Consider the following 12,086-nt stretch of genomic DNA (forward strand, 5'->3'; position numbering starts at 1 on the left):
TTTTGTTTTCAGAATGTTTGATCATGTTATTAAGGTTACATGTCATCAAAGTATTGCTACATCTAGTAGTGTGGTAAATCTGCACAGACCTGTCCAATTATCTTGGGCAACACCGAGTACTGTGTCCTGAATCGAACTTCCAGACTCTCGTCGTACCGATGGCACATGAAGCGCTGCGAATACCAGAGATCGTCCGTTCTATATTGGAGCACGAATAGTATATAGCTTACACTCAGAAAAATAGTACGCTTCCTAACTATAACCTCAAGCTGTTCCTCTCTAAGAAACACTAATCGATCGGCCTGGTGGAAACTATGCTAGACGTGATGGTGTGTCGGTTCAGGTCCAGTATAAGGCCCACAATTAGGTATGTCGCCAAAGTAGTTTTCGTCACCATGCTTTGGTGACTGCCATGACGGCATCTTCCCCCATGCATGTGCTTCTAAAATGTTTCTCCCTCCTATTCCATCCTGCACAGTGCTCGAGATAGTCATGATACGACCTTGCTCAATCTGTGACGATAGCTTCAGCTCTTCCCGCTCTCTGAAGTTCTTTGTTGCTCGATATCTTCTCTCGGCAAAGGCCCAGAGATGTTTCTCACGTTCACTCAGATCTCCGGGGAAGAAGACATCGATGAGGGCTTTGCCGGCCCTCGGATGAACTTCTTCGAGCTTCCAAAGTGTTCCCATGACTTTTGGTTCGGCAATCATTTGTTCGTACTTAAGCTTGATACCAAAGGCTTCTGGTTGCCGTTGTTTTCCGGCCACAAAGATGTTGTGCACAAGGCCAATGATGCCAACACTGAGAAGATACCAGGTATGCTGCTGCCAACCTGCGACACTAATGAGTAAGGCTATCCAGAGAGTAGCCAAGATCATGGAACAGATGCGAGTGAACCACGGTGATCTTATATCTCTATAAGGCCCTGCCAGCGCCTCAAGATCCAGACTATTGTCGCATCCAAGGAATAAGATCGCGTCCTGGGCACCGTTACCTGTCGTCAGGAATATGTCCTTCTTCTTTGCCCATCTGGGAACATTAATCTTTTCCTCTGACCATTGTGGCAAGGCACCACTAGCAAGTGCGAGCATGGTACCGGCTGTAGTCACAAAAAACGTGAACCATTCCTTGTAGATAGCCCAAGGTATGGCGGAGATAGAAATCTGTATTGCCGCGACCAAAAAGCCAGTCCAATAGACAAAGTCGCCTTCACCTCTGCCCGAAACCTCATCACATCTCCAAACACTGACGCGCAGGGCGATCCGTACCTCAAGATCATTGCAATCACGTCGCGACTGTGATATCCTCTGCCTTTCAGCCGGTCGCAACAGTCGAGGGTACCAGAATTCGAAATCTCGCAGCATCCTCGAGAGGATCCATGAGTTGTTATTGCGGGAATACCCCGTTTTTGCATTGATCACGATGCAGTCTATCTCTGGTCGTGGCATGAGTCTGGCCTCTCCGACCGCAGACAACATTGCCGAGACTGCGTACGAAACCTTTGACTTGTCAGCGCTCTTCTGTAGTCTATCGCACCAATAGGAGGCCGACTCACCCAGCCAAATGAGAAAGCCACAGGCGTGAGGTATGATACAGGACCTGCACTTAGTTGCGCGACTGCCACACGCACAATATCACCACCAATGATTAGAAGAATCGTGAAGATATCCCTGGGGTTAGACCACTGCTCCCGAAGCCATACCGCAGCTCCTGGAAAAGCATATGTCATACTGGTCCGTAACGCGATATGCGAATGCAGTTGAAAGCTGGCGTCGGGAAAGTCTGAGGGTTGAGGAACAGTCTGCAGGCTGAAGCCTTGTATGTGAGACTGTCAGTAACATGGGGTGGGGTGATGTGAATATCCTAGCAGGACTGTGCATGCGGCCCCCTCACAGGAGTCACTTGGCATAAGCTGCATGTCAATATATATGTACTATCGGGAGCCCCAGATCTGAGGTACCAGCTTGCAACTGAACATATGTAACATCGCATCTCCAGGTCTGTGTAATCACTGCTCTTCACAACATAATCTTGTAACATGGACGTTAATTCCATGGCTCATTGTAAATCACACAGCATAAAGGGGAATCGGGACAAATACTCCTTGGCTACAGTCCAGCACTCTCATTTTCGCTTCATCGATTGTGCGGCTCTTATTGAGGACGGTCTGATACAGATACTTGCGTATCCTGAGTTGTCTGAGGACTACGTCGCCATTTCCTATGTCTGGAGAGGGCATCGTGCCGCATTCGAAGAGCCGGAAACAAACTTCATTCGTGTCAAAGGAGGCGAAGCCGCAGATCCCATCAACGTCGATGTCTTGAGGTCAGCCTGTCAGGCTGCAGTATCGGCTGGTTGCAACTTACTTTGGCTTGACCAACTTTGCATCATGCAGACTTCGAAGATCGATAAAGTTTGGCAGATCACAAACATGTACGACATATATCAATGCTGCAAACGATGTATTATACTCCCTGGCGGTCTCAGTCGATTGTCCACTCTCTTCGAGCCTTGTCCTTGGATGACGAGAGCATGGACACTTCAAGAAGCTCTTGCGCCTCCAGAAGTCTTTGTCCTGTTCGCCTGGCAACTCGGAGATCAAAGCTACCAAGCAAACACCACGATTATGATTGAGCAAGTCGAGGAGAGAAAATCGGCCACTATCAGTCTGCGTTCTTACATGTATGCCACGGCGAGATATTCAGATATTGCCAATATGAGCAGTAACACGAGCGGAGGCGTTTCTGAATCGAACCTGGCAAGAACGTTATTAAATGCGATCAGCTTCGGCAGTCAAGATGGTCCCCGTCGCTCTCTGGCTATCCTACAGAGCTCTTTCCTACGTACATCATCCCGACCGGTAGATATGGTCTTGAGTATCATGGGTTTGTTCGGCGTCAAACTAGATCCATCAGCTTTTGCGCCAGAAGATCGCCAGAGAGCCATGCAAGATTTTCTAAGGATATGTTTGCAACGAGGGGACTCGGCGTATTGGCTCGGAATCAATCCGGAAAGACCAGGCGGTTCAGAAATCAGTTATCTTCCTCCTCTGCCTGAGACGATCGTGGATGGTGCGCCTCAGATCCGAACAGTCCAAGGTGGTTTGATCGAATCTGAAGAGCACATGCTTGGTCATGCCAAGCTTCTCACGAATACGCCCACAGGCGTCATCGATGCGTCTGGTATACTGAGACTTCGTACTCACAGCTCTATCATCTTATACATCATGTCATTCACCAAATACATTGAAATCCCCGAAGACTTCGCTCAGCTGGGCTTTCTCGTCGACCAAGCAGACCAAGATACAAACTATCGACTATGGAAGACTGTCCATGATCGCGGCATGAGTGGAAAAAGATCGCGAAAAATCAGGGCCCAAATCAAGTCATCCTTTACCCAGGAGCTGCAAGATTTGATAGTCGTCGAAGAACAACGATGCAAGGTCTTTCAAGCTGTGCATGTCGGCGAGAGACATTATTTGGGTCCTGGTGAATACCCAACAATGTGTTACCGGGAACCTAATGTCTTTTTTCTTGTACAACGTGATGCTAACGACAAGAATCATACTTGGAAGAAGATTGGGTATGGAGAAGTTTCGAAAGCGGTCTTGAAACGTTGGAGGTTTGCTGACATCTTATTAAGATAATATATCATGTCGTGATCAAGGAAGTTAGCTAGGATTAACAGGTTGCAAGAATACTTGCCTGTTATTTGGGTAATAAAATTAAAGCTTACGCTCCTTGATCAGTGTTGTATCTTTCACTTTTACATCTCATAAGTAACCACTTATCATCTGAATTCTTCATGTCTCACAGTTTACAAAGAAAGTGCGGGCGTAACATTCCAAACAGATGCAAGGTCATTCTCCTTCGTCGTTAGATCTTTTGCAGTTGTAGCAGAAGCCGGCGCCGCATCTGCAACTACGCTTGAAGTTAGCATGAGAAGCTAATTAGGCACTTACTCGATATGGTTACAACCATCTTGTCTCCGCGCAATACTAAGGATATTATAGCAGCGTTGCCAGTACATCTCTACAGCTTTTTTGGTTGAAGCGGCAAGTGCCCTGTCCGCTGGACAATCACCTTCGTGTGCAGGAGCCTTGTACCCAGTGCAGATGAGCTTCTCGGCACCTGACACCAAGCATCGTCACCATCAAACTCATCCGGGAACTAAGCGCCTAGCAAGCACAATCGGAGCAGTAACTCCTGTGGATGGTGCTGATCTCGATACTCTTCTGCGCAAGTGTTTTCTGGAGATCACGGTGAGGAACTTGTTCGCGTGTTCGAAGGGAATAGTGTTGTTAAAGCTAGGCAGGTAGAGTGATTCATCTGATAAGACAGCTGTGAAGACGATGTTAGTACACTGTCTGCAGCAGCAGTGGCCGCAGCAAGTGAGGATGAGATCGGTAGGCGTGAACTGACGTTCGCAAGCCACACATGTGACTAACTTTTTGCCGTCACTGATTACGGTGTATCTGACCTTTTTCACGGCCAACCAGTTCAGGAAGGCAATGAGAGTATCAGTGTCGTGAGGACCGATGATCACGATCGCTAGCTCGATGTATAACGCTTGCAATCGAGTTGCAACACTTCGATGCCATACTCTCGTTGTTTACCGGAAGCCCATCTTATATATCTACACATCACATCAAATTGCAGACAGCATGTTCCCAGATTGAAACACGTTACGCACCTTCTCAAACGCAGTCAATCCACAGTACAAAGCGAGACAGTGATTTTCTGTTTGGGCATACTCTCTGCCTTAACCTGACCGAAGGCACCTGCCATTAGCACCACTCCATGAACATCATCGTGTATGTTTACGGCCCTCAAGAAAAGTCGATACATCTTATCGAAGAAAGTCAAGGAATCAGTATACCTGTGCCTGTACTTTTCCTTACCCTGACCCGCGACAATCTGCTCTCGCTATCCCAGCCACAGGAATATCGCCCTGGGAGGTCACTCGCTTTTTCACAGCGGCACATCAACCAATGCATATTATCATAGAGTCTGACCGAATGAGAGCCGACACACAATGATCAAGCACAGTGAACAGGAGGGATGGATCTTGTTCCCGAACATTCCTCCGACCCTGACACGACCTGCCATCCTCTCATATCATCTCAGCCAAGAGCATCGCTGACTGACTTGTGGTTATCAAGATACATCAATGCTTTCAATATCATGGAAGTTATCATGGAAAATATAGTTCAAAACCACTGTCTCCCACTGCATCTCCCGGACATCATCATCTCAAGTCGAACGCCTCCTCCAGTTCTACAGTACCCCCGTGGCGAATAGCCCATGCAAGCAGAACAAAACCTAGTGGTCGATAGTTCTCAACCTAGACGTTGTCTCGACCCTGACCCCCTCAGCCAATTTCTCATAATGTCAGCCATGGAGCATCATCACTGACCTCTAGCTGTCAAAATGTACAAACAACTTCGTCATGCTAGCTGTCAAGAAAATCACCATCCGAAAAAACGATCCTCCATAGCATCTCCAACAGCATCAACAAGAATTATAAATGGTCCTGCACTTCTACAGCTCTGAATCACAGTCAATTACAGTTCTAGAAAACCTGCTTGGGTGGAAGAGCTGTTTACCCACAGTTTCTGTACTACTTGACCTTTTCAAGACTTCGTCATCGTAACCTCGGATATGAGTGTTATTTCCAAATCGTATGTGGATGGATACATGAACATTTCGATACCGCAGACGTTATTATAGCGATCAGTGCACAAGAAGACACCGTCCGTCCGCCTGGATAACACTCTCGGTCCTGATTTTTTCAACGATTTGTGCTCGCCATATCAGCGGTGAGCATTGCTCCCGACTCACGGCCGTAGAAGCGTTGATCCTTTACCAAGACGTGATCATAAGAGTGATACTGGTGATGCTTGTCAGTATTGAGACATTTGCGGATCCGAGACAGGGTCGTACGCACGACTGTCATCAACAACATCATCATCTTGTCACGTTTCTCCACGTTATAATGACAGAGCTGGATGGAATAAAAGGCATGTTCGATTTTTTTTAGATCAAGTTAACCGTCGTCATGTTAGTCTTGAGTCCAAGGAATTTGAGAACGACAGACACTTTCCCACCCAACAGCCGTTCTTCCAAGAGGGTATGTTGATGTGAGATTTCCAAAAGAGAGCGATTCCCACCCTCATGTCATCCTTTCCCGCACGCAGAGGTAAAGAAGTGCATTTGCAAGGTGGTGGATGATCAAAGAATGCTTCAAGTGTCGGGTTCTTCCCATGCCATGCACTGATAGTGGAAAGGAAACTTTGCATCAAGACAACTACAACGATACCAGAGTAAGAGATACTTCCATGTTCCATTACCAACTATAAAAGAGAAAACGCCCTCGCCATGCAAAAAGGCAAAAGCAGAGCAACTACCCTATCTAATAACCCCCTCCCCCCAATCCCAACTCCAATACCAACCTTTCAGCCCCCCAAAACTCCCCCGTCCTCTCATCTCAAGCCATATAATAAAGCTTCAACACATCTCTAACCTTTCTCCTGCAGACCGGACAATCCTCCACCCGTCTCGCACACCCCACACAACAAACCACATGTCCACAGTCATAGAATGCCGCGCACGCCTCCTCCCCAAAGCAAATACGACAAAGCTTGTTTTCTTCCTCGGAGCATTTCCAATACGTTGTGCCTTCACCGTGTTTCTTGCCTTCGAGCCAGTTGCCCGTGTAGATGTTGCCGGTGCGGTGGGAAGTGTGTGTGCCGTGACCGTGGGGGAGGTCGTTTTCCCAAGCGCCTTCGTAGGTGTCGAGGTTTGCGTAGGTCATTTTGCCGTGGCCGGTGCGGGTGGAGTGGGAGAAGGTGCCGGTGTATTCGTCGCCGGAGAGGTGGATAAGATGGCCTGTGCCGTGGTATTCCGAGGCGGAGTTGATGGTTCCTTGGTAAAAGGGTTGGGATAGGTAATTGATAGTGACTTGTTTCAGGGTGTCCTGAGGAGCTTCTTCGATAATGGAGGCGTCGTTCATCTCCTCGTCGTCATCACCACCCGAGGTAGTGTCGTCGTAATGCAGTGTGTTGTTTGCAGATTCCGCCGTGTCTGTTGAAGGAGCATACATTTTATGAATCCAGGACGGTGCCTCCCATGGCTCAGGAGTAGCGAGATCAAGTGCGACAGTATCGCGCAAATAGATGACCACGTAAGCTACAGCCTCAACTTGGCCAAGCAAGCGATCGTAGCTGATTGGGCGATCTGACGTGATGACTGGTTCTTCAACTGCCTCGGGAGGATAGATGCCTTCTTTGGCTGCAATGGCCTGGGTTTTCGTCTGGCATGCCGGAGTTGTGTTGTGTTTATAGGTATACCACAGGCCTCCGAGACCACCAGGGCGGAAATGGCTCGAATACTTGCCGTTACGCAAATGACCCTCATGAGCGACGAAGCCGTATAGCGTGTACGTGACACCTGATACAATGACCTGGTCGTCGAGGCGCACCTTGTCGAGCAACTTCTTGTAACAGCGTTTCTCGGTGTCAAACACTTGACGCTCCAGCTCAAGTGTGAGAACCTCGCAATGAAGCAAGTCGTTGGGCAGGCCGTCATCGACGACTTCTTGTACGGAAGTCTTGCCGACGATAGGACGCCTGTTGAGCCTATCTCCAGTGAAGTGATCGTGCTTAAGTACCTGCGACAATTTGTCCAGCGTGCGCGTGTCTCCTAGCTTCTCAAGGCGAGACTTCATGTCGTTGATGACAGCTTCTACAGTCTGCATAGCATCTTGAGGGCCTTTGTCCTCGTACCATTCCTCGAGAAATTCGCTGATCAGAGGCACAGAGCTGTTTGCATGCGGAGATACGGCTCGGGAGCGCATACGCCAAAGCATCGCTTGAAGGACAGTCAGGATGTTATCTTCCTCCTTGGCGTTGAAGATATCGCCGAGCTGATACAGCACGGAGCGGAAGGGGCGGAGATGAAGCAATAATGCTAGCACGGGAGAAAGTGCAGAGTCTGGGTAGCCTGCGTAAAAAGGGCTCAGGCCAGTCAATGCTAGCTCCCGTTGTGAGTCTTTCGCAGCCCACAGACAACCAGTGGGGTCATGAATCACACGGATGAAAGCCTTGATGGCGAGGGTATCATTGCGAAGCAGTGGTTGTCTCTGAGCATAAGAGCGACGGTGAATTTCATACCACGGCACACTCGTGAAGCGAGTCCAGCCGTGATCAGGAGAGTCTTTTGAGAATTGAGAGGCATCTGCCCTGAACTCATTCACGCGAGGTTCTTCCGGGTTGTAGACAATGATTGACACTTGTGCAGCAACCGACCTACGCTTTGCGACCTTAGCATCGCTAGACACAGGAAGGGCGAGGGTTTCTGCCGGCCACTCGTCTTGGGCGGATGACTGTACGGTCATATTCTCAACGTACAGACTGAGACGATCAGTGTGCATGTTACCGTGTGGCAGCAACTTGATCCTCCAATCATAGCCACCGATAGAGACGGTGGGCGAAGTAAGCAGGAGGTTTTTTCTGGGGGCGTCTTTTGTGCCGTTGAAGCTTTTGATGGTCCACTCGATCTTTCCCTGCTCTTGCGGTGTGAAGTCGGGATCTTGTAGATCGAAGAAGGTGCGAGAATGCCAGTGCTTGTCGTTCAAGGCGCTGTTTTCAACATAAGCCTGCATGATCCTGACCTCTTCGGCGTCTGGGATCGTCTTGTCCTCCTTGAAAGGATAGAAGCTTCTTGCGCGCTCATCGCTGATATGGCTACGGTCGTCGTCGTCTTCATCCTCCTCTTCACTGTCCTCGGCAGACGGACGCGGGACGGGCGCGAGAGCCGGCGGGGCTGGAGGTGTGTCTGAGTACAAGGCGGCGGGCGGTACTGGAGATGAGAGTGGTTCAGGGATGGGCGAAGGCACGTCAACGATGTTTATTGTGGTGGTAGGAGCATGCGCAGGCGAATTCTGACGATAATTAGCTGGTCGCTTCGTGAGTTTGAAGAAGTCAAGCGTCGATGCTGGAGCTGCCGCGATGCACAGTGTTCTGTACGGGAGGAGATACTCACGCGGAGATGAGATGTCACAGAAGGCGGCCAGGTGGGCGATCTGCCAGCAGTGTCGTCGGCTCCCTCCATGTCGGCATCTAGAGGAGTGATGTTCATGGGAGGCAGTACTGGAGGCTGCGCAGCAAAGAAGAGTTGCTCCTCGCCAGGAGGGTACTCATCATCCATGGCAAACAGAGGCGTAGCGTGAGAGTAAGGGTGAGAGTAATTGCTTGGGTCGTGTAAAGGTGAAGGCGGGTTTGTTGAGGTTGAGCGGGTTTCAGGAGCGCTTGCGTCGTAGACGAGACTTTGGTGGACCGGAGTCGTTGTTTGCGCATGTAAAGGCTGAGGTGGGTGAGTGAGCGTGGCCATGCTGCATGAGTCGCCCAACTGACGACAGTCGACAACAAAGCAGACGGCCAGATACCATGTAAAGCATCAGCGTGCGGTGTCTCTGATGACTGTTCGTCTCGCAGCCAAGAAGCGCCCTCATCCAACCAACCGATGCTTTCACATGCATACGCATGCGCAATCAGGACATCCCCGCTTCTGCAGCCACACGCCATCTCCAAGCCAAACAGGTACCGCCATGCATCCCTGACAATGACCATGTCCAACCTCGCTCTTTACTCTTGTTGGGCATCTGGTCCCGATACATCTCTGTTTGATTCCAACAAGTCGAGCAATTCAGGTCCACCGCCTGTCAAGACAAATCCAACCTTCGAAGCTTGAACCACGACGTTGCAGAAATGGCTTGAGATAAGTCGCTGCTATACCTAGGACTTTATAAGTTGATACACCAGTCTGCCTACCTCCAGTGTGACCAAAATCAACCAAAGCAGATAGCGGGCCGCGACAGGCAGCGGCTTTTCTTATCATAGTCGAGATGTCCAATACTCATCAAGGTGTCTGCGACCTCGGCTTCAAGTTGGCACGTGCAGATTGCCCTGTTATTGCCGCGCGGGCGCTAGAGCTCTGCGGCTCGGCTCGCGCCTAATCCTTCATCAGCCTGTATCGCCTGTCGATGGCTGAACCCTAGACAAGACAGACAAACCCCTGCACCTTTCCTGCGCTGCGTCTATCCGCTTGGATGTGTTTCAGACCCGGCGCATACTTGCAGCGTGTGGATGCACCTGTCTGATGCTCCTTGCTGTATGTAGCTCGCGTCGTGACTTGCCTCTGGTAGTTCAAGTTTGTGCCTCTTTCCTTTTTTGCTTCAGTATCCATGGAACCGCTCAAGCCACCTTGGCGAATGTGGATGCAACGATCATAGGGAACACGACTGTCGCCTCGGCGTAGACCTGCATGGTGTCTCGGGTCAGCAAGCATCCTCCAATCATCTTCTGTAGTCAGACGCCGCAATTTACCTTGACGCTGTCGCCGTCGACCTTGATCTTGCCCCAGCTGACGGCTTCGTCTGGTCGTGCACCAGCGTCACTTCCGTCAAACTCGTTGGCTGTGTTGATGATGACTGCACTCTCTGCTCCATTGCGCATGAGGCACGCATTGGCGATGTGGTGTTTGACTATTCCTCCACCCAAGATGATCATTCCTGCGCGCTTGGCTCTTACTGCGATTGTGTTGATCTTGCGGATATCTTCCACAATGTCGACACGTAGTTGTAGTGGGGAAGCCTTGAATGTGTGGAAGTACAGCATGTCACCCAGACTACCATCTGTTAGAGCAGGACAGAAGACGGGGATATCGTTCTTCCATGCCCAGTAGTATACCGAGCGCTCGTCGTTGATCTCCTTGCCGAGTCTATTGATCATCTTGCTAGGAGTCCAGTTGATGGGCTCCTCTGTGTCTTTTGACGCTTCTTGTTCTTCCAACATCTTATCAAAGATCGGCACTACCCAATCCTCGAATGCACAGTAGTTGCTGTTCGGTACAACAAGGTTGCCAATTCTGTTCATGCCTTTGGCCCTGAGTGACGCGCCAGGGGTAGAGAAAGCACCCAGATATGTTGGTGCCAGACACTTGATGAAGTCTTCTTCAACACCTCCAGCAGTCGTTACAATGGCCGAAACGTGCTTGTGCTGAACCAACCATCGCAACGTCTCTCGAAGACCCGATGAGATGAGATTTGATGTGTATCCAAGGAATATAGTCGTGCCTTGTCCCGTCTCTTCATCGCGCCACTCACGCTGTTGGCTACTGTCAGTCCAGTCGCGAGCTTTCGGGGTGTCTTGATCGAATTACCATTCCATTGATGATCTGTGTCGCTTGCCCCACTGATGTTGCCTGGAAGCCCATATTGGTCATGCTTTCCACCATTTCGGCCACTGTGATATTGCGGTCGGCGAACTTGTCAAAGTCGAGTCCTACTACAGGAACGGCTCCTTCAGGCACAGGGTCGGAAGGTTTGAGAACGGCATCTTGGGCTCCGGTGGGCGCGGTCATGGTTGCGAAAGTGTAGTCGTACGAGCGAATACGTCCGGGAGTGGAGCGCAGGTCTGGAAGTTGTGCGATGTAGTGGTGATTATGTTCTTGTTCGGTCGTGATTTTTGGTCTAGAAGATTTTCTCGAAAGCCGAGAACCCTGGATGGAGGCTTACTAACGCACGACAGCCACTCTAAATTTACGGCTCGGCACGGTTATACATGCAGCACGTCCAGTTGAGTTTTCACATGACGGTTTTGAACGGGAACGATTCGCATCAAGATTCGAATGTAATCCAATCTTGCTATACGAATTAATCCAAGAGAGGCACGAGATTTGATGCAATGATAACCCAGATCAGTCTAAAATCAATGAGAGGTAAACACACGCATGTACAAGATTGAAGATCATCAATAGATACATCTCGATCCGCAATCCTGGCGGGGGGGGCTTGCAGATGTGTTGCAGCCGAGACTCTTTGGAGCTTCACACCCGTCAAGGTACCCAGAATGACATAACGAACTATGCGACCGTTATTTTCGAATCCATCTCACAAATTGTCTGGCGCATCTCAGGATCCGATTTCCTCGAAGACGATAAACTTGTGGTGCAATTTACTCCTATGTTCTCAAGAACATGATTATCCTCATGACTGGTTTTCCCTCTCTAGTTCCTGACGTTCCGCCC

General features: G+C 49.7%; 4 protein-coding genes across 4 annotated transcripts; 1 reads left to right on the top strand and 3 right to left on the bottom strand.

Moving 5' to 3' along the window:
- Window positions 1–180: 180 nt before the first annotated feature.
- AUEXF2481DRAFT_39077 (uncharacterized protein) lies at window positions 181–1,841 on the bottom strand. Its single transcript, XM_013489096.1, has 2 exons — window positions 1,556–1,841; window positions 181–1,499 (listed from the first exon to the last, which is right to left on the bottom strand). Exons 1-2 carry the CDS (start codon window positions 1,727–1,729, stop codon window positions 318–320), a joined length of 1,356 nt encoding a protein of 451 aa, XP_013344550.1. The 5' UTR covers window positions 1,730–1,841; the 3' UTR covers window positions 181–317.
- Window positions 1,842–1,971: 130 nt separating this feature from the next.
- Window positions 1,972–3,721, top strand: AUEXF2481DRAFT_39078 (uncharacterized protein). The gene has a single exon (XM_013489097.1). The coding sequence runs from the start codon at window positions 2,039–2,041 to the stop codon at window positions 3,644–3,646; it is 1,608 nt and encodes a 535-aa protein (XP_013344551.1). The 5' UTR covers window positions 1,972–2,038; the 3' UTR covers window positions 3,647–3,721.
- A 2,140-nt stretch (window positions 3,722–5,861) lies between these two features.
- Window positions 5,862–9,389, bottom strand: AUEXF2481DRAFT_4254 (uncharacterized protein; the record flags this gene model as incomplete). The annotated part of the gene is made up of 3 exons (XM_013488951.1): window positions 5,862–5,889; window positions 6,671–8,940; window positions 9,042–9,389. 3 exons carry the CDS (start codon window positions 9,387–9,389, stop codon window positions 5,862–5,864), a joined length of 2,646 nt encoding a protein of 881 aa, XP_013344405.1.
- Window positions 9,390–10,252: 863 nt separating this feature from the next.
- Window positions 10,253–11,420, bottom strand: AUEXF2481DRAFT_46747 (uncharacterized protein; the record flags this gene model as incomplete). The annotated part of the gene is made up of 3 exons (XM_013489169.1): window positions 10,253–10,318; window positions 10,385–11,164; window positions 11,220–11,420. The coding sequence occupies 3 exons, from the start codon at window positions 11,418–11,420 to the stop codon at window positions 10,253–10,255; spliced, it is 1,047 nt and encodes a 348-aa protein (XP_013344623.1).
- Between the last annotated feature and the right edge of the window lie 666 nt (window positions 11,421–12,086).

This window comes from Aureobasidium subglaciale (genome assembly GCF_000721755.1).
Source record: "Aureobasidium subglaciale EXF-2481 unplaced genomic scaffold scaffold_8, whole genome shotgun sequence".
NCBI classification, from domain to species: Eukaryota; Fungi; Ascomycota; class Dothideomycetes; order Dothideales; family Saccotheciaceae; genus Aureobasidium; species Aureobasidium subglaciale.